The following is a 22861-nucleotide window of genomic DNA, read 5'->3' as shown; positions in this document are numbered from 1 at the left end:
ATGTCGTCGACATACACCACTACACCCTGCCCGTGCAGGTCCCGGAAAATCTCGTCAACAAAGGCCTGGAAGACTGATGGAGCATTCATCAACCCGTATGGCATGATGAGGTACTCGTCCCCCTCCCGGATACGCACCAGGTTGTAAGCACTCCTGAGATCCAATTTTGTGAAGAAGCGCGCCCCGTGCATTGACTCGATCGCACTGGCGATGAGAGGCAGCAGGTAGCTATACCTCACTGTGATCTGATTGATCCCTCGATAGTCAATGCACAGGCGCAGACCCCCATCCTTCTTCACAAAAAAGAAACTCGAGGAGGCAGGTGAAGTGGAGGATTCGGAGACATATGTTTCCATAGCCACCGTCTCCTCCTGTGACAGAGGATACACGTGACTCCTGGGAAGTGCTGCGTCTACCAGGAGATTTATCGCACAATCCACCCGTCGATGAGGTGGTAATTTAGTCGCCCTCTTCTTACAGAAGGCGAGAGCCAAATCGGCATATTCTGAGGGGATGCGCACGGTGGAGACCTGGTCTTGATTTTCCACCGTAGTCGCACAGATGGAAACCCCCACACACCTCCCTGAGCACTCTCGTGACCACCCCTTGAGAGCCCTCTGTTGCCACGAAATAGTGGGGTTATGACAGGCCAACCAGGGTAGGCCCAGCACCACGGGAAATGCAGGAAAATCAATAAGGAAGAGACTGATTCTCTCCTTGTGACCCTCCTGTGTAACCATGTCAAGTGGAGCGGTGGCTTCCCTAATCAGTCCTGACCCTAATGGTCGACTATCTAGGTCATGCACAGGGAAGGGCATATCCACAGGAACAAGGGAAACCCCTAAACTATGAGGAAATGAACGGTCAATAAAATTCTCAGTTGTGCCTGAATCTACTAGCGCCTTATGCTGGGAATGCAGGGAAAACTAGGGAAATGAAATAAACACATACATGTGAGCAACAGGGGGCTCTGGGTGAGCCTGGTGCCGACTCACCTGGGGTGATACGATACTGCCCTGCCTGCTGCCTCGACTCCCTGAGGAACCCCCCAAGCACCGACCAGCAGTGTGCCCTCTGTGGCCACAGATGGTGCAGGGAATGGCCCCTCCTCCGGTCCCCCTAAGTGCAGCATCTCCCAGCTCCATGGGCGTCGGAGCGGAGGTGCTGGGGGATGGAACTGACAGGTCCCAATCCGGACGTCCGCGGGCAGACAGCAGGTTGTCCAGCCGGATGGACATGTCCACCAGCTGGTCCAATGTGAGGGTGGTGTCTCGGCAGGCCAACTCCCGACGGACGTCCTCGCGCAGACTGCACCTGTAGTGATCGATCAGGGCCCTGTTGTTCCATCCCGCGCTGGCGGCCAGGGTACGGAAGTCCAAGGCGAAATCCTGCACACTCCTCGTCCCCTGGCTTAGATGGTACAGACGTTCATATGCCGCTCGACCCGCGTAATGGTCCAACGCCGCGTCTCCCTCACTCCATACAGCGTTGGCCCACTCCAGAGCTTTGCCTGAGAGGCAGGAGACGAGGGTGGACACACTCTCATCCCCGTAGGAGCCGGGTGGACGGTCGCCAGGTAGAGCTCCAGCTTTAGTAGAAACCCCTGGTCAAAGAGATCTACTCTAAGCAAGTCTCTTCTTCTTATTGGTGTCCTTTAGTAGTGGTTTCTTTGCAGCAATTGGACCATGAAGACCTGATTCACGCAGTCTCCCCTGAACAGTTGATGTTGAGATGTATCTGTTGCTTGAACTCTGTGAAGCATTTTTTTGGGGCTGCAATTTCTGAGGCTGGTAACTCTAATGAATGTATCCTCTGCAGCAGAGGTAACTCTGGGTCTTTCTTTCCTGTGACGGTCCTCATGAGAGCCAGTTTCATCATGGTGCTTGATGTTCTTTTGTGACTCCACTTGAAGAAACTTTCACTGTTCTTGACATTTTCCAGATTGACTGACCTTCATGTCTTAAAGTAATGATGGACTGTCATTTCTCTTTGCTTATTTAAGCTGTTCTTGCCATAATATGGACTTGGTCTTTTGCCAAATAGGGCTATCCTCTGTATTCCACCCCTACCTTGTCACAACACAAGTGATTGGCTCAAACGCATTAAGAAAGGAAATCAATTCTAAAAATGTACTTTTAAAAAGGCACACCGGTTAATTGAAATTCTTTCCAGGTGACTACCTCATTAAGCTGGTTGAGAGAATGCCAAGAGTGTGCAAAACTGTCATCAAGGCAAAAGGTAGCTACATTGAAGAATCTCACATATAAATTATATTTTGATTTGTTTAACACTTTTTGGGTTACTACATTATTCCATATGTGTTATTTCATAGTTTTGATGTCTTCACTATTATTCTACAATGAAAGGAAATAATACAAATAATGAAAAACCCTTGAATGAGTAGGTGTGTCCAAACTTTTGACTGGTACTGTATATATTTCCAAAGTTTACTTTTTAAATGAAGTCATTCATTTACAATATTAACATAATAAAAATGTGTCAATGCGACAATCCGTAACAACAATAATCAAGGGTCGAAATAACCATACAATGGACAATAACAATGGCATAGAGGACATGTTCAGGCTGGTTGGTCTGTCTGACACTGTCCCTCATCTTATGTCAGGCAGCAATGTAGTGCTCTGCCAACCCACAGCTCTCTGCGTCCTCCCCCAACAGGACGGGTAGACGATTCTCATCAGAGAGGTCTTTGAAACCTTGAATAAGGGTTTCAAATTTGGTGAAATGACACTCTCCAATTGTTTTATATTTTTTTGTCGGGAAATGCAGCTCTGTCTCGGGTTCTGCTGTGGTGCAGGGACACCATTTTTTTTTTTTTTCGCCAGAATTTCTGGGGACCCCATTTTCCCCCAATAACTTATTGCGATCCCAAATCTAATGACACAACCTTAAAAATCGGTACATTTAGATTTTTTCATCAACAAATAACCTTCAGTTCATTACATTTTTTACTTAAAAATTGCACTGTAAGGTGAAATAAGCGGGAAACCTGTTGTATTGGGGCACATGACAAATAAACTTTGATTTTATTTAATTTTCTTCTCTAATCAAAATGAAAAGAAACCAATAAATACATTTACTCATTAAAATTGTATCTTTCAAATCATTTATCTAAAAAAACGTTTGTATATTGTCCCATATAATTAAATTGTTTATATTTTGGCGACCCCACTGCAGTTCCCACTTCGCAAACCCTACTTTGAATACCACTGCTCTACAGGGAGGCAGGTTTTCCTGTCTACTCTTCTCAATGGCAAGGCTGTGCTCACTGAGCCTTTCTCTCTGTCTCTCTCTGTCTCTCCATCTCAGCATTGAGAGGAAAGCAGAGCTTTAAAGCCATCTCAACAGAACTAACAGGCTGAGAGGAAAACGGAGCTTTAATCAGAGGATCAAAAAATCAGATGATCAAAGAATCAGAGGATCAAAGAATCAAAGAATCAAAGAATCAGAGAATCAGAGGATCAAAGAATCAGAGAATCAGTGGATCAAATAATCAAAGCATCAGAGAATCAAAGAATCAGAGAATCAAAGAATCAGAGCATCAGAGAATCAAAGAATCGGAGAATCAGAGGATCAAAGAATCAGAGCGTCAGAGAATCAGAGAATCAGAGGATCAAAGAATCAGAGCGTCAGAATCAGAGAATCAAAGAATCAGTGAATCAGAGGATCAAAGAATCAGAGCATCAGAGAATCCAAGATAATCGGTGCATGTGAATGAGTGTTTGTGTGTGAAAGAGAGAGAGGAGAGAGAGTTAGAGAGAGGAGAGAGGGAGAGAAAGAGGAGAGAGAGGAGAACGACTTAGAGAGGGGGAGCAAGGAGAGAAAGGAGGGAGAGGGCGAGAGAAAGGAGAAAGAGGAGAGAGGGAGAGAGAGGAGAAAGAGGAGAGAGATGGAGAGAGGAGAAAGAGGAGAGAGATGGAGAGAGGAGAGAGAAAGAAGAGAGAGATAGGAGTGAGGAGAAAGAGGAGAGAGTGAGCAAGAGGGAAAGAGAGGAGAGAGAAAGGAGAAAGATGAGAAAGAGGAGAGTAAAATATATCATTCAGTTATCCTTCTATCCTCAGACAACAGTAAAAGAGGACGCGAGTCAAGACAATTGAACAATATCCCTCTTTATTTTTTATTTAACTACGCAACAACATAAAGTAGAACAGAAAACAGACACATACAAATCAGATATATAAATACAGTAACGTTACCTGGCTCCTCTTCTCCCACTGACGAAGAGCAGGTGACAGGTTGCTATGACAGGTTGCTATGACCTTTAACGTTACCTCTTCCTCCCCTGAGAAAGAGCAGGTGACAGGTTGCTATGACAGGTTGCTATGACCTTTAACGTTACCTCTTCCTCCCCTGAGAAAGAGCAGGTGACAGGTTGCTATGACAGGTTGCTATGACCTTTAACGTTACCTCTTCCTCCCCTGAGAAAGAGCAGGTGACAGGTTGCTATGACAGGTTGCTATGACCTTTAACGTTACCTCTTCCTCCCCTGAGAAAGAGCAGGTGACAGGTTGCTATGACAGGTTGCTATGACAGGTTGCTATGACCTTTAACGTTACCTCTTCTTCCCCTGAGAAAGAGCAGGTGACAGGTTGCTATGACAGGTTGCCATGACAGGTTGCTATGACCTTTAATGTTACCTCTTCTCCCACTGAGAAAGAGCAGGTGACAGGTTGCTATGACAGGTTTCTATGAGAGGTTGCTATGACAGGTTGCTATGACCTTTAACGTTACCTCTTCCTCCCCTGAGAAAGAGCAGGTGACAGGTTGCTATGACAGGTTGCCATGACAGGTTGCTATGACCTTTAACGTTACCTCTTCTTCCCCTGAGAAAGAGCAGGTGACAGGTTGCTATGACAGGTTGCCATGACAGGTTGCTATGACCTTTAACGTTACCTCTTCTTCCCCTGAGAAAGAGCAGGTGACAGGTTGCTATGACAGGTTGCCATGACAGGTTGCTATGACCTTTAATGTTACCTCTTCTCCCACTGAGAAAGAGCAGGTGACAGGTTGCTATGACAGGTTTCTATGAGAGGTTGCTATGAGAGGTTGCTATGACAGGTTGCTATGACAGGTTGCTATGACCTTTCAGTGTGATGCAGCAGACTAAGAGCAGAAGGGAGTGTGATGTCAAACCAGGAGTAAAGACTCATTATGACCCTTCACACCTTCTATCCTGTTGGTTCTGTCAGTGTGTCACACACTTTCACACCTCTCTTGTGGTGTCCGTCTGTCTGTCTGTTTTTCTACCTAGACACTTTCTCACCTCTCCTGTGGTGTGTGTGCGCATGTATTTGCATGTGTGTCTCTGTGTGCCCGTGTGTGTGTGTCTGTGTGTGTATAGACTCAGCCCTGTCGGCTCCTGTCAATGTGACGATCAGAGAGCTGGAGGCAAACACAGCCATAGTCACATGGGAGATACTAGAGGGAGATCCCGTCATCGGATTCGCTATCACACAACAGGTAGGGAGTGTGTGTGTGTTTGTGTGTCTCTGTCTGACTGTGAGTGCACGTCTGTGAGTTTGTGTTTGTGTGATGGATTAAGTCGTGAGTTGGTTAGTTGAACTACAATTGTGTGATGAGTGACCTTGTCTGATTCTGAGAGCCAGAAAACTCACGTTTGCTACCAGAGCTAATGCCTCAGCTTTGTCTCAGTGGGCCAATACAGTGGGATAGGACAGTGGGCCAATACAGTGGGATAGCACAGTGGGCCAATGCAGTGGGCCAATACAGTGGGCTAGGACAGTGGGCCAATACAGTGGGCCAGGACAGTGGGCTAGGGCAGTGGGCCAGGGCAGTGGATCAATACAGTGGGCTTGGCCAGTGGGCTAGGGCAGTGGGCCAATACGGTGGGCTAGGACAGTGGGCTAGGACAGTGGGCCAGTACAGTGAGCTAGGACAGTGGGCCAATACAGTGTGCTAGGACAGTGGGCTAGGACAGTGGACTAGGATAGTGGGCCAATACAGTGGGCTAGGACAGTGGGCTAATACAGTGGGCCAGGACAGTGGGCTAGGGCAGTGGGCCAATACAGTGGGCCAATAGAGTGGGCTGGGGCAGTGGGCTAGGACAGTGGGCTTTGTCTCAGTGGACCAATACAGTGGGCTAGGGCAGTAGGCTTTGTCTAAGTGGGATAGGGCAGTGGGATACGGCAGTGGGATATGGCAGTGGGATAGGGCAGTGGGATAGGTCAGTGGATAGGTCAGTGGGATAGGGCAGTGGGTAGGGCAGTGGGATAGGTCAGTGGGATATGGCAGTGGGATAGGGCAGTGGGATAGGTCAGTGGATAGGTCAGTGGGATAGGGCAGTGGGTAGGGCAGTGAATAGGTCAGTGGGATAGGTCAGTGGGATAGGGCAGTGGGTAGGGCAGTGAATAGGGCAGTGGGATAGGGCAGTGGATAGGGCAGTGGGATAGGGCAGTGGGATACGGCAGTGGGATAGGTCAGTGGATAGGTCAGTGGATAGGGCAGTGGGATAGGTCAGTGGGATAGGTCAGTGGATAGGGCAGTGGGATAGGGCAGTGGGTAGGGCAGTGAATAGGTCAGTGGGATAGGTCAGTGGGATAGGGCAGTGGGTAGGGCAGTGAATAGGGCAGTGGGATAGGTCAGTGGGCCAATACAGTGGGCCAATACAGTGGGCCAATACAGTGGGCTAGGACAGTGGGCCAATACAGTGGGCCAGGACAGTGGGCCAGGACAGTGGGCCAGGACAGTGGGCTAGGGAAGTGGATCAATACAGTGGGCTTGGCCAGTGGGCTAGGGCAGTGGGCCAATACAGTGGGCTAGGGCAGTAGGCTTTGTATAAGTGGGATAGGGCAGTGGGATACGGCAGTGGGATATGGCAGTGGGATAGGGCAGTGGGATAGGGCAGTGGGATACGGCAGTGGGATATGGCAGTGGGATAGGGCAGTGGGATAGGTCAGTGGGATAGGGCAGTGGATAGGGCAGTGGGATAGGGCAGTGGGATAGGGCAGTGGGATAGGTCAGTGGGATAGGGCAGTGGGATAGGTCAGTGGGATAGGTCAGTGAATAGGTCAGTGGGATAGGGCAGTGGATAGGGCAGTGGGATAGGGCAGTGGGATACGGCAGTGGGATATGGCAGTGGGATAGGTCAGTGGGATAGGGCAGTGGGATAGGGCAGTGGGATAGGTCAGTGGGACAGGTCAGTGGGATAGGGCAGTGGGATAGGGCAGTGGGATAGGTCAGTGGGATAGGGCAGTGGGATAGGTCAGTGGGATAGGTCAGTGGGATAGGGCAGTGGGATAGGTCAGTGGGATAGGTCAGTGGATAGGGCAGTGGGCTTTGTCTAAGTGGTATAGGGCAGTGGATAGGGCAGTGGGATAGGGCAGTGGGATAGGTCAGTGGATAGGGCAGTGGGATAGGGCAGTGGGATAGGTCAGTGGATAGGGCAGTGGATAGGGCAGTGGGATAGGTCAGTGGATAGGGCAGTGGGATAGGTCAGTGGATAGGGCAGTGGGATAGGGCAGTGGGATAGGGCAGTGGGATAGGGCAGTGGATAGGGCAGTGGGTAGGTCAGTGGGATAGGTCAGTGGATAGGGCAGTGGGATAGGGCAGTGGGATAGGTCAGTGGATAGGGCAGTGGGCTTTGTCTAAGTGGTATAGGGCAGTGGATAGGGCAGTGGGATAGGGCAGTGGGATAGGTCAGTGGATAGGGCAGTGGGCTTTGTCTAAGTGGTATAGGGCAGTGGATAGGGCAGTGGGATAGGGCAGTGGGATAGGTCAGTGGATAGGGCAGTGGGATAGGGCAGTGGGATAGGTCAGTGGATAGGGCAGTGGATAGGGCAGTGGGATAGGTCAGTGGATAGGGCAGTGGGATAGGTCAGTGGGATAGGTCAGTGGATAGGGCAGTGGGATAGGGCAGTGGGATAGGTCAGTGGATAGGGCAGTGGATAGGGCAGTGGGATAGGTCAGTGGATAGGGCAGTGGATAGGGCAGTGGGATAGGTCAGTGGATAGGGCAGTGGATAGGTCAGTGGATAGGTCAGTGGATAGGGCAGTGGGATAGGTCAGTGGATAGGGCAGTGGGATAGGGCAGTGGGATAGGTCAGTGGGATAGGTCAGTGGATAGGTCAGTGGATAGGGCAGTGGGATAGGTCAGTGGATAGGGCAGTGGGATAGGGCAGTGGGATAGGTCAGTGGGATAGGTCAGTGGATAGGTCAGTGGATAGGGCAGTGGGATAGGTCAGTGGATAGGGCAGTGGGATAGGGCAGTGGGATAGGTCAGTGGGATAGGTCAGTGGATAGGGCAGTGGGATAGGGCAGTGGGATAGGGCAGTGGGATAGGTCAGTGGATAGGTCAGTGGATAGGGCAGTGGGATAGGTCAGTGGGATAGGTCAGTGGATAGGGCAGTGGGATAGGGCAGTGGGATAGGGCAGTGGGATAGGTCAGTGGATAGGGCAGTGGATAGGGCAGTGGGATAGGTCAGTGGGATAGGGCAGTGGGATAGGGCAGTGGGATAGGTCAGTGGATAGGGCAGTGGATAGGGCAGTGGGATAGGGCAGTGGGATAGGGCAGTGGGATAGGGCAGTGGGATAGGGCAGTGGGTTAGGGCAGTGGGATAGGTCAGTGGGTTAGGGCAGTGGGATAGGTCAGTGGGTTAGGGCAGGTTAGATTTCTGATATCTGGTCTGTATCCTTGTGTTACGTCACTAAATTTAACCCAAACACCTTCTGTTGTCGTTGGTTACAGAAGAAGGATGTGCGCATGCTGCGGTACATCCAGGAAGTGAACACGACCACGCGCTCCTGTGCATTGTGGGACTTGGAGGAGGACACGGAGTACATTGTCCATGTCCAGAGCATCAGCATGGGAGGCAGTAGTCCTCCTAGTGACCCGGTCAGCTTCAGAACTCCCAGAGAGTCTGAGAAACTGGCCTCCACAGGCCCAGGTAGGTAACACACACACACACACACACACACACACACACACACACCACACACACACACACAATCACAAAAATGTATTTTTTTTTTTTTATACGGACTGATGAAGTAAAAACCAGCGGGGACTATTGTACCGTTTTAATACAGAGCAGAAACACCTGGCTGTCTTTATCAACCCCCCCACCCCCACCCCCACCCACCCCCAAAAATGTAATTCCCATTTGTAAAGCTATAGCTGTTAACTAGAGCAACTCCGTAGCACTTCCAGTTTGACCATCTCCTCTCTCAGCGACCCAGATTCACACAGAGAAGAGAAAGACATCAGCCCTTTACATCACACCGCGGATAAACAGATTACACTGGAGATGTTGGGAAAACATTAGGGATTGTAAAATACTAGGTGCCATGGTTACATTTAGATAACCTTTATTTTTATAATCTTGTTACAACGTTTAAAAGGACGTTATTTGTACTATTGAGAAATGTCCAGAAGAAATGAAAATAAAATACACACAATTGAGAATCAGTAGCGAAGGAGCAGATTATCACAGTACGTTATAACATCCTCCTAATCCACCAGATTATCACAGTAACATACATTATAATATTCTCTTAATCCACCAGATTACCACAGTAACATACATTATAATATTCTCCTAATCCACCAGATTACCACAGTAACATACATTATAATATTCTCCTAATCCACCAGATTACCACAGTAACATACATTATAATATTCTCCTAATCCACCAGATTACCACAGTAACATACATTATAAAACTAGGGTTACCTGAGAAACCAGATGGTCATATTGTAGTCACCTCTAACGTCCTGAATCTACACAGGTGGGCATCCACAAGGGACAGATGTGTGTGTGTGTATATATATATATATATATATATATACACACGTGTGTGTGTTCGTGTGCGTGAGTGTGAGTGGGGTGTGTTGTGTGTGTGGTGTGTGTGTGTGGTGTGTGTGTGGTGTGTGGTGTGTGTGTGGTGTGTTTGTGTGTGTGTGTGTGTGTGTGGGGTGTGTTTGTGTGTGGAGTGCGTGTGTGTTTGTGTGTGGTGTGTGTGTGTGTGTGTGTGTGTGTGTGACAACTGCTCTGGTTATCATTAGTCATATATGACAGCCGCCAGGTGACAGCCGCCAGATGATATCTCTGTGTGTGGTGTGTGTGTGTGTGTGTGTGCGTTTGTATGTGTGTGTCAGTGCATTTCTATGTGTGTGTGTGTGTGTGTGCTTCTCTCTAATATGTTACCTCCAGCCCTGTGGTGACAGTGTGAGGTGAGTTGTGATTCATTAGGAGCCATGATTAAATTACCACTCATTACTACGTCTCTATCTCCTCTCTCCACTATAAATCAACACACACACACACACACACACACACACACACACACACACACACACACACACACACACACACACACACACACACACACACACACACACACACACACACACACACACACACACACACACACACACACACACACACACACGTCAATATGTTCCCGTCCTTCCTATGAATCAACACAACCCTATCACCATCTGGGTCTTATGACGAACAGTACAACACAACCCTATCACCATCTGGGTCTCATAACGAACAGTACAACACAACCCTATCACCATCTGGGTCTTATGACGAACAGTACAACACAACCCTATCACCATCTGGGTCTTATAACGAACAGTACAACACAACCCTATCACCATCTGGGTCTCATAACGAACAGTACAACACAACCCTATCACCATCTGGGTCTTATGACGAACAGTACAACACAACCCTATCACCATCTGGGTCTTATGACGAACAGTACAACACAACCCTATCACCATCTGGGTCTCATAACGAACAGTACAACACAACCCTATCACCATCTGGGTCTTATGACGAACAGTACAACACAACCCTATCACCATCTGGGTCTTATAACGAACAGTACAACACAACCCTATCACCATCTGGGTCTCATAACGAACAGTACAACACAACCCTATCACCATCTGGGTCTTATGACGAACAGTACAACACAACCCTATCACCATCTGGGTCTTATAACGAACAGTACAACACAACCCTATCACCATCTGGGTCTTATAACGAACAGTACAACACAACCCTATCACCATCTGGGTCTTATGACGAACAGTACAACACAACCCTATCACCATCACTTTATCTATACATTCATGTACATACTACTTCAATTGTGCCGACCAAACAGTGCTCCCGCACATTGGCTAACCGGGCTAACTGCATTGTGTCCCACCCACCACCCGCCAACCTCTCTTTTACGCTACTGCTACTCTCTGTTCATCATATATGCACAGTCACTTTAACCATATCTACATGTACATACTACCTCAATCAGCCTGACTAACCGGTGTCTGTATGTAGCCTCGCTACTGTTATAACCTCTCTACTGTATATAGCCTCGCTACTGTTATAGCCTCTCTACTGTATATAGCCTCTCTACTGTATATAGCCTCTCTACTGTTATAGCCTCTCTACTGTATATAACCTCTACTGTATATAGCCTCTCTACTGTATATAACCTCTCTACTGTATATAGCCTCGCTACTGTTATAGCCTCTCTACTGTATATAACCTCTCTACTGTATATAGCCCCTCAACTGTATATAGCCTCTCTGCTGTTATAGCCTCTCTACTGTATATAACCTCTCTACTGTATATAACCTCTCTACTGTATATAACCTCTCTACTGTATATAGCCTCTCTACTGTATATAGCCTCTCTACTGTATATAACCTCTCTACTGTATATAACCTCTCTACTGTATATAGCCTCTCTACTGTATATAACCTCTCTGCTGTTATAGCCTCTCTACTGTATATAACCTCTCTGCTGTTATAGCCTCTCTACTGTATATAGCCTCTCTACTGTATATAACCTCTCTACTGTATATAACCTCTACTGTATATAGCCTCTCTGCTGTTATAGCCTCTCTACTGTATATAGCCTCTCTAGTGTATATAGCCTCTCTACTGTATATAGCCTCTCTACTGTATATAGCCTCTCTACTGTATATAGCCTCTCTACTGTATATAACCTCTCTACTGTATATAGCCTCTCTACTGTATATAACCTCGCTACTGTATATAGCCTCTCTACTGTATATAGCCTCTCTACTGTATATAGCCTCTCTGCTGTTATAGCCTCTCTACTGTATATAACCTCTCTACTGTTATAACCTCTCTACTGTATATAACCTCTACTGTTATAACCTCTCTACTGTTATAGCCTCTCTACTGTTTATAGCCTCTCTGCTGTATATAACCTCTCTACTGTATATAGCCTCTCTACTGTATATAACCTCTCTACTGTATATAGCCTCTCTACTGTATATAACCTCTCTACTGTATATAACCTCTCTACAGTATATAGCCTCTCTACTGTTATAGCCTCTCTACTGTATATAGCCTCGCTACTGTATATAACCTCGCTACTGTTATTTTTCACTGTCTTTTTACTGTTGTTTGTATTTCTATACCTACCTATTGTTCACCTAATACCTTTTTTGCACTGTTGGTTAGAGCCAGTAAGTAAGCATTTCACTGTAAGGTCTACTACACCTGTTGTATTCAGCATTTCACTGTAAGGTCTACACCTGTTGTATTCAGCATTTCACTGTGAGGTCTACTACACCTGTTGTATTCAGCATTTCACTGTAAGGTCTACTACACCTGTTGTATTCGGCATTTCACTGTAAGGTCTACTACACCTGTTGTATTCAGCATTTCACTGTAAGGTCTACTACACCTGTTGTATTCAGCATTTCACTGTGAGGTCTACTACACCTGTTGTATTCAGCATTTCACTGTAAGGTCTACTACACCTGTTGTATTCAGTATTTCACTGTGAGGTCTACTACACCTGTTGTATTCAGCATTTCACTGTGAGGTCTACTACACCTGTTGTATTCGGCATTTCACTGTAAGGTCTACTACACCTGTTGTATTCAGCATTTCACTGTAAGGTCTACTACACCTGGTGTATTCAGCATTTCACTGTAAGGTCTACTACACCTGTTGTATTCAGCATTTCACTGTAAGGTCTACTACACCTGTTGTATTCAGCATTTCACTGTAAGGTCTACTACACCTGTTGTATTCAGCATCTCATTGTAAGGTCTACTACACCTGTTGTATTCAGCATTTCACTGTAAGGTCTACTACACCTGTTGTATTCAGCATTTCACTGTAAGGTCTACTACACCTGTTGTATTCAGCATTTCACTGTGAGGTCTACTACACCTGTTGTATTCAGCATTTCACTGTAAGGTCTACTACACCTGTTGTATTCGGCGCACGTGACAAATCAACTTTGATTTGATATGCCCACCAGTACAACACAACCCTATTACCATCTGGTTTATATAACCACCAGTACAACACAACCCTATTACCATCTGGTTTATATAACCACCAGTACAACACAACCCTATTACCATCTGGTTTATATAACCACCAGTACAACACAACCCTATTACCATCTGGTTTATATAACCACCAGTACAACACAACCCTATTACCATCTGGTTTATATAACCACCAGTACAACACAACCCTATTACCATCTGGTTTATATAACCACCAGTACAACACAACCCTATTACCATCTGGTTTATATAACCACCAGTACAACACAACCCTATTACCATCTGGTTTATATAACCACCAGTACAACACAACCCTAATACTGTCTACAGTGCCTTGCAAAATGATTCACCCCCTTGGCATTTTTCCTATTTTGTTGCATTACAAACTGTAATTTAAATATATTTTTATTTGGATTCCATGTAATAGACATAGTCCAAATTGGTGAAGTGAAATGAAAAAAATAACTTGTTTCACAAAATTTTAAACGGAAAAGTTGTGCGTGAATATATATTCATCCGCTTTGGTATGAAGCCACTAAATAAGATCTTGTGCAACCAATTACCTCCAGAAGTCACATAATTAGCTAAATAAAGTCCACCTGTGTGCAATCTAAGTGTCACATGATCTGTCACATGATCTCAGTGTATATGTACACCTGTTCTGAAAGGCCCCAGAGTCTGCAACTCCTCTAAGCAAGGGGCTCCACCAAGCAAGCGGCACCATGAAGACCAAGGAGCTCTCCAAACAGATCAGGGACAAAATCACCAGAGAAGTACAGATGAGGGTTGGGTTATAAAAAAATATCAGAAACTTTGAACATCCCACGGAGCACCATTAAATCCATTATTAAAAAATGGAAAGAATATGGCACCACAACAAACCTGCCAAGAGAGGGCCGCCCACCAAAACTCACAGACCAGGCAAGGAGGGCATTAATCAGAGAGGCAACAAAGAGACCAAAGATTACCCTGAAGGAGCTGCAAAGCTCCACAGCGGAGATTGGAGTATCTGTCCATAGGACCACTTTAAGCCGTACACTCCACAGAGTTGGGCTTTACGGAAGAGTGGCCAGATAAAAGCCATTGCTTAAAGAAAAAAAATAAGCAAACACGTTTGGTGTTCGCCAAAGCCATGTGGGAGACTCCCCAAACATATATGAAAGAAGGTACTCTGGTCAGATGAGACTAAAATGTAGCTTTTTGGCCATCAAGGAAAACGCTATGTCTGGCGCAAATTCAACACCTCCCATCACCCCGAGAACACCATCCCCACAGTGAAGCATGGTGGTAGCAGCATCATGCTGTGGGGATGTTTTTCCATCGGCAGGGACTGTGAAACTGGTCAGAATTGAAGGAATGATGGATGGCGCTAAATACAAGTAAATTCTTGAGGGAAACCTGTTTCAGTCTTCAAGAGATTTGAGACTGGGACGGAGGTTCAACTTCCAGCAGGACAATGGCCCTAAGCATACTGCTAAAGCAACACTCAAGTGGTTTAAGCTGAAACATGTAAATGTATTGGACTGGCCTAGTCAAAGCCCAGACCTCAATCCAATAGAGAATCTGTGGTATAGCTGTACACCAGCGGAACCCATCCAACTTGAAGGAGCTGGAGCAGTTTTGGGGGGGTGAATAGTTATGCACGCTCAAGTTTGTAGTTTTTTGTCTTATTTCTTGTTTGTTTCACAATAAAAAAATATTTTGCATCTTCAAAGTGGTAGGCATGTTGTGTAAATCAAATGATACAAACCCCCCCCCCAAAAAAAAAATATATTTTAATTCCAGGTTGTAAGGCAACAAAATAGGAAAAATGGCAAGGGGGCTGAATACTTTCACAAGCCACTGTATTTTCTCTCTCTCTCTCTCTCTCTCTCTCTCTCTCCCTCTCCCATCACTCTCAACTCCTGCAGTAGACTGTGTGTCTGTCTACTGATGACCACAGGGACACTGGGTATCTAGCGTCATTCAGTCTGCCATCTGTCTGCTGAAATCCAACTCTCACTCACTCTTTAAAGTGCCATTCAGGGTGATATCTAAGGGTTCTTAATACCAGGTCCTTGATGGGCTCTCACCCTTTGAAGGGAACTTAACTCAGGAGGCTCTGACATAGAGAGGCTCCTCTGACTGACAAGGCTCTGAACTTTCACAGATCAATCATGACTCCTGTTTGAGACCCAGGTTTTGCTCCCATCCCATTTCAGCCGTAGATGTTTCCCCTTTGGTGTTTACAGATCTGAAAGGACTGGATAGATGTCAACATTATGGTCATGGCAAAAGAGCAGGAAATAGAGCAGAGAGATTTCAGTTTGGAACCAATCCGCTCTCTCTGTCCTCAGAGGTATCATCATCAGCCTCATCCTAACGACATGTTAATTAGCCTAGGTCAGGACATGGCTGTGGGGAAACAGAGTAGGAGACTTCAAAAGACTGCTGGTGGTGTGAGGATGTCTCGCAGCTCTTCCTAAAAAACAAGTTTGATTTGGCCTGGTTGCACGGATTACAACATCTCATTTCCAATATGTCGTGGATGTTGTCATGTCTTCCCTTTCTTCTCCAGATGAGATGTGTGATAAAGTAGGTGTTTGTGTGGTTTGTACAGTACCTACAATATAAGTGTGTTTCCTCTCTCCAGACGAGGTGAACAGAGAGGAGATGGAACAGGCAGTTCAGCTCAGAGTTGGAGAGCTCATCATCATCGTAGTGGTGCTCGTCATGTGGGCAGGTAACTCAACCATAATTCAACCGGTAGGACCTACACAACCATTAAACAACCACAACACAATGCAACACAACCACATTCATGCATCATGTGGACTGGAAGAGAACCTTATACAACCATGACTACAACTTCAAACATAAGTTTAACAGAAACGTTAACACAACCATATCACAACGTTAACACAACCATATCACAACATTAACACAACGGTAACAGAACCATATCACAACGTTAACACAACCGTTAACACAACCGTAACAACACTGTTAACACAACCGTAACACAACGCTAACAGAACCATAATACAACCAAAACACAATGTTAACACACATATGGCACTTTGTTGTTGATTTAATTTTATCCTAGACTAACAAGCACTAGAGATATATACTAAAAATCACCTGAGATATATACTAAAAATCACCTGAGATATATACTAAAAATCACCAGATATGAACTAAAAATCATCAGAGATATGAACTAAAAATCACCAGAGATATATACTAAAAATCACCAGATATGAACTAAAAATCACCAGATATGAACTAAAAATCACCTGAGATATGAACTAAAAATCACCAGAGATATGAACTAAAAATCACCAGATATGAACTAAAAATCACCAGAGATATGAACTAAAAATCCACAGAGATATGAACTAAAAATCACCAGATATGAACTAAAAATCACCAGAGATATGAACTAAAAATCACCAGATATGAACTAAAAATCACCAGAGATATGAACTAAAAATCCACAGAGATATGAACTAAAAATCACCAGATATGAACTAAAAATCACCAGAGATATGAACTAAAAATCCACAGAGATATGAACTAAAAATCACCAGATATGAACTAAAAATCACCAGAGATATATAAAAAAAAAATCACCAGATATGAACTAAAAATCACCAGATATGAACTAAAAATCACCAGATATGAACTAAAAATCACCAGATATGAACTAAAAATCACCAGATATGAAGTAAAAATCACCAGATATGAACTAAAAATCACCAGATATGAACTAAAAATCACCAGATATGAACTAAAAATCACTAGAGATATAAACTAAAAATCACTAGAGATATAAACTAAAAAGCAGGATCAATGAGTTGTCCGGCTGACTTTGATAAGCAACCAGAAATAACTATCGATTTTCTGGTTCATTAAAAAAGCTAAAGTTAAATATCGTTTGTGTTTTCATGTGTTGAATCGATTCGACCATTCCCTTTTCCAGCTTTTCTTTCTAGAAAATAAACAGTCAGCTAACTAGTCTAAATATTCTGATATAACTATCTCCTTGATCCTGCTTTGTAGTGTACCACTCAGTTTTATCTACACACTCTGCTATGAATGCATACAGCCTACTCTCTACCGCTACTGGATGAATCTCTATTACTCACACATGGAGTCCACAACTACCCAGCTAGATAAAAATGAAAAAATACGAAGGAAAAAGATTGGTGGAAAAGACAGAGAGCGCAAGAACGAGAGAGTGAAATGAAGAGTGGAGAGAGAGAGAGGTAAAGAAAGAGATGGAAGACAGAGAAAAAAAGAGTGGTGGTAAGAAAAAGTGAGAGCAAGAATGAGAGAAAGGGAGAGAGGGAAAACAAGACATGGAATATGAGGAGAAGAGGGGAGGGAAAACAAGACATGGAATATGAGGAGAAGAGGGGAGGGAAAACAAGACATGGGATATGAGGAGAAGAGGGGAGGGAAAACAAGACATGGAATATGAGGAGAAGAGGGGAGGGAAAACAAGACATGGGATATGAGGAGAAGAGAAGAATTAGAAAGAAGGGGGAGGGGGAAAACATACACAGAGCGAGAGTTGCCTTGGTTTTTTAATTGGATCTGTGGGGCGATAGTAATCCCAGACAGATTCCCCATCATGCTTTGATTTTTGTTTGAGATGAGCACTGGTAGATGGTGGCAAAAACAGATTACAGACAGACAGACATACAGGCAGACAAACATACAGGCAGACAGACAGACATGCAGGCAGACAGAACATACAGGCAGACAGACATACAGGCAGACAAACAGAGACAGACAGACATGATTACAGACAGGCAGACAGACAGACAGGCAGACAGACAGACAGACAGACAGACATGACTGACAGACAGGCAGACAGACAGACAGTAGACAGACAGACAGACAGACAGAGCAGACAGACAGACAGACAGACAGACAGACAGACAGACAGACAGACAGACAGACAGACAGACAGACAGACAGACAGACAGACAGACAGACAGACAGACAGACAGATAGCAGCGCTCTGTAGCTACAGTAGGACTGAGAATAGTGGAGAGGAGAGGGGATTCATCCCTCTTTCGTTCCCTCTCGCTCTCTCAATTCAAATTTCAATTTAAGGGGTTTTTATTGGCATGGAAGCATATGTTAACATTGCCAGAGCAAGTGAAGTAGATAATAAACAGTAAACATTACACTCACAAAAGTTCCAAAAGAATAAAGACATTACAAATGTCATATTATGTCTACATACAGTGTAGTAACGATGTGCAAACAGTTATAGTACAAATAAATATAATTATAGGTTGTATTTACAATGGTGTTTGTTCTTCACTGGTTGCCCTTTTCTTGTGGCAGGTCACAAATCTTGCTGCTGTGATGCAACACTGTGGTGTTTTACCCAGTACATATGGGAGTTGAATCAGAATTGGATTTGTTTTCTAATTCTTTGTGGATCTGTGTAATCTGAGGGAAATATGTGTCTCTAATATGGTCATACATTTGACAAGAGGTTAGGAAGTGCAGCTCAGTTTCCACCTCATTTTGTGGGCAGTGTGCACATAGCCTGTCTTCTCTTGAGAGCCAGGTCTGCCTACGGCGGCCTTTCTCAATAGCAAGGCTATGCTCACTGAGTCTGTACATAGTCAAAGCTTTCCTTAAGTTTGGGTCAGTCACAGTGGTTAGGTATTCTGCCACTGTGTACTCTCTGTTTAGGGACAAATAGAATTCTAGTTTGCTCTGTTTTTTTGTTGATTCTTCCCAATGTGTCAAGTAATTATCTTTTTGTTTTCTCATGATTTGGTTGGGTCTAATTGTGTTGCTGTCCTGGGGCTCTGTGGGGTCTGTTTGTGTTTGTGAACAGAGCCCCAGGACCAGCTTGCTTAGGGGACACTTCTCCAGGTTCATCTCTCTGTAGGTGATGGCTTTGTTAAGGAAGGTTTGGGAATCGCTTCCTTTTAGGTGGTTGTAGAATTTAACGGCTCTTTTCTGAGCGAACGCCAGACCTCACAACCATAAAGGGCGAGAGAGAGAGAGAGAGAGGGAGAGGAGAGAGGAGAGAGGACGAGGAGAGAGAGGAGAGAGAGAGAGAGAGAGAGAGAGAGGGGGGGGGGGGGGGGGGGGGGGGGGGGGGGGGGGGGGGGGGGGGGGGGGGGGGGGGGGGGGGGGGGGGGGGGGGGGGGGGGGGGGGGGTGTATGAAAGGAAGAAAAAAAAGAAACAGATGAAGATGGTTTTTTTTGTGACACACTGGTTGTCCTTTTCTCATAGCAACGGAACACAAATCTTGCTGCTGTGACTGCACACTGTGGTATTTCACCGGATCTGGGAGTTTATCAGAATTCTGCAAGCAGTCTCAATTGAGTGTTTGTTCCATTTTGTGAATTCTAGGTAGGTGAGTGGAAACCAGACCTCACAACCATAGAGGGCAATGTGTTCTATAACTGTTTTAAGTATTTTTTGCCAGATCCTAATTGGGATGTTTAGTTTTACATTCTTTTTGATGGCGTAGAAGGCCCTTCTTGCCTAGTCTCTTAGATCTCTCTGTCTCTCTTTGTCTCTCTGTCTCTCTCTCCATCTTACTCTCTCTCTGTCTTTGTCTCTCTCTCTCTTTCTCTCCCCCCTCGCTCTCTCTCTCTCCCTCTCTGTCTGTCTCTCTTTGTCTCGCTGTCTTTCTCTCTCTCTCTCTCTCTCTCTCTCCCTCTCTGTCTCTCTTTGTCTCTCTCTCTTTGTCTCTCTCCCTGTCAGTCATTTCACAGACAGTGAAATAAAGGAGCCTTTGTTTCATAACTCACTCATCTTTTTCTTCCCCTCCCTCCCTCCCTCCCTCCCTCCCTCAGGTGTGATCCTCCTGTTCTGTCGTCAGTATGACATCATAAAAGACAACGAGCCCAACAACAACAAGGACAAAGCCAAGACCTCTTCAGAGTGCAGTACGCCAGAACACCCACAGGGGGGGCTGCTGCGCAGCAACGTCTGAAACCAGCCCCCACTGGCCACTCACCTATATGGCAATAACCTCTAATCCTATTCCTCAGGACAGGTGAGGCTACACAGCCAACCAGAACCGTCATACCTAGGGCTGCATCCTGATTCTTCATACTTCTCCTGAAGTGTGCGTGTCCTTGTATCTGCAACATGACGATCACCACTACGATGATGATGAGCTCTCCAGCTCCGAGCTAAGACCCCTGACACCATCTCCTCCACAAATCAGAAACCTCAGACTACAGCACAGCCCCGCACCAGGAACCCAGCCTAGCCAATCCCAGCAGCACAGCCCAGCACCAGGAACCCAGCCCAGCCAATCCCAGCAGCACAGCCCCGCACCAGGAACCCAGCCCAGCCAATCCCAGAAGCCCAGCAGCACAGCCCACGATGGACCACAACCACCTACCACCCAGAGTGGGGAGACTGAAGAGGTGTAGGGTGAATCTGCCCCGAGACGCTGATCTTGGGTCAGCGTCTAGGGTTGTGCCTTTCAGATTATAATGCATAAAGTTAAATGGACACGGGAGAACCTGATCATAGATCAGCACTCCCACCCTGAGATGCTTTATGAATAGAGAGGAATTACATTTACATTTAACATTTTGGTCATTTAGCAGACGCTCTTATCCAGAGTGACTTGTATAAAGTAGTGAATGCATACATTTCATACATTTTTTTTTCCCGTACTGGTCTCCCGTGGGAATTGACAGGTGTGAGCAATATGGTGGAAAGTTCCAGCTAGACTATCAGAGGGCCAGGTAAAGTTATTATCATATTGCTTCAACCTATCAAAAATAATTTCAGATCGTAACAGATGTCTAGAGGGAAGAGGCTCGTGATTGTTTCTGGACAAGGAGCATCTCTGTCTCTTTCTATCTCCCTCCCTCCCTCTGTCTCCCCCATCTCTCTCTCTCCCTCCCTCCCTCCCTAGATCACTATCTCTACTCTCTATCTCTGAACACATAGCTGTACAGTGTAGAATACTATAATAAACATTATGATAATCATCATTAAGTCATTATTAAGAATATGACGATGTTTTAGAGCCCCTCCTAAACCCTAGCCTCTGACTCATAAGGAAAATGACTTCCCCTCCTTCTGTCTCTCTTCCTGGGCTGAAACCGTGTTGACCTTGTTAGTTTATGTCCTCCTACAGTATCCATTCTGAAGGATCAAATCTGACACAGTTTTTATTACAGCATATATCAGGGTCAGAGAGAAGACCGGCTGGAGAAGATGGCCCCCTATTCCCTACACCCTGTTCCCTACACCCATATCCTCTACACCCATATCCTCTACACCCATATCCTCTACACCCATATCCCCTACACCCATATCCCCTACACCCATATCCCCTACACCCTATTCCCTACACCCTATTCCCTACACCCATATCCCCTACACCCATATCCTCTACACCCTATTCCCTACACCCATATCCTCTACACCCTACCCCATATTCCCTACACCCATATCCCCTACACCCTATTCCCTATCCCCTATCCCTTAACCCTATCCCCTACACCCTATTCCCTACACCCATATCCCCTACACCCATACCCCCTACACCCTATTCCCTACACCCATGTCCTCTATTCCCTACACCCTATTCCCTATCCCCTACACCCTATCCCTTAACCCTATCCCCTACACCCTACACCCTATCCCCTACACCCTATCCCCTACACCCATATCCCCTACACCCATATCCCCTACACCCTATCCCCTACCCCTGCCCCTACACCCTGCCCCATCCCCTACCCCTTCCCCTCCCCTGACCCCAGGGCCGCCATCGTGCAATGCCAGTCTGGCCCTGTTTTTTTCATTCATCGATTTCTCTACCCAACAGATGAGGAATTTATGGACTCAAGAGTTACGAAAACATCTGACAGATAATATTGTTGGAGTGAAGTATTTTACCTGACAGATAGTATTGTTGGAGTGAGGTATTGTACCTGACAGATAGTATTGTTGGAGTGAAGTAGTTTACCTGACAGATAGTATTGTTGGAGTGAGGTATTGTACCTGACAGATAGTATTGTTGGAGTGAGGTAGTTGTACCTGACAGATAGTATTGTTGGAGTGAAGTATTTTACCTGACAGATAGTATTGTTGGAGTGAGGTATTGTACCTGACAGATAATATTGTTGGAGTGAGGTAGTTTACCTGACAGATAGTATTGTTGGAAGTGAAGTATTGTACCTGACAGATAGTATTGTTGGAGTGAGGTAGTTGTACCTGACAGATAGTATTGTTGGAGTGAGGTAGTTTACCTGACAGATAGTATTGTTGGAGTGAAGTATTGTACCTGACAGATAGTATTGTACCTGACAGATAGTATTGTTGGAGTGAGGTATTGTACCTGACAGATAGTATTGTTGGAGTGAAGTAGTTTACCTGACAGATAGTATTGTTGGAAGTGAAGTATTGTACCTGACAGATAGTATTGTTGGAGTGAAGTATTGTACCTGACAGATAGTATTGTTGGAAGTGAAGTATTGTGCCTGACAGATAGTATTGTTGGAGTGAAGTATTGTACCTGACAGATAGTATTG

The 22861-nt window shown here is 45.5% G+C and overlaps 1 protein-coding gene across 1 annotated transcript in view; it reads left to right on the top strand.

The window, feature by feature from the left end:
• The window catches only part of fndc5b (fibronectin type III domain containing 5b), a 30164-nt gene extending 8162 nt beyond the window's left edge, over positions 1-22002 (top strand). The window contains exons 2-5 of the mRNA XM_014178748.3: positions 5363-5481; positions 8725-8923; positions 15969-16058; positions 20156-22002. Of these exons, the coding sequence (XP_014034223.1) occupies positions 5363-5481; positions 8725-8923; positions 15969-16058; positions 20156-20295 (548 nt within the window). The 3' untranslated portion in view covers positions 20296-22002. The remainder of the gene's footprint in view (positions 1-5362; positions 5482-8724; positions 8924-15968; positions 16059-20155) is intronic.
• The last annotated feature ends 859 nt before the right edge of the window (positions 22003-22861 follow it).

Source organism: Salmo salar, chromosome 27 (genome assembly GCF_965601325.2).
Source record: "Salmo salar chromosome 27, fSalSal1, whole genome shotgun sequence".
Lineage (NCBI taxonomy): Eukaryota > Metazoa > Chordata > Actinopteri > Salmoniformes > Salmonidae > Salmo > Salmo salar.
Note: the sequence above shows the minus strand (reverse complement) of the source record. Positions and strands in the feature narration are given on the sequence as shown.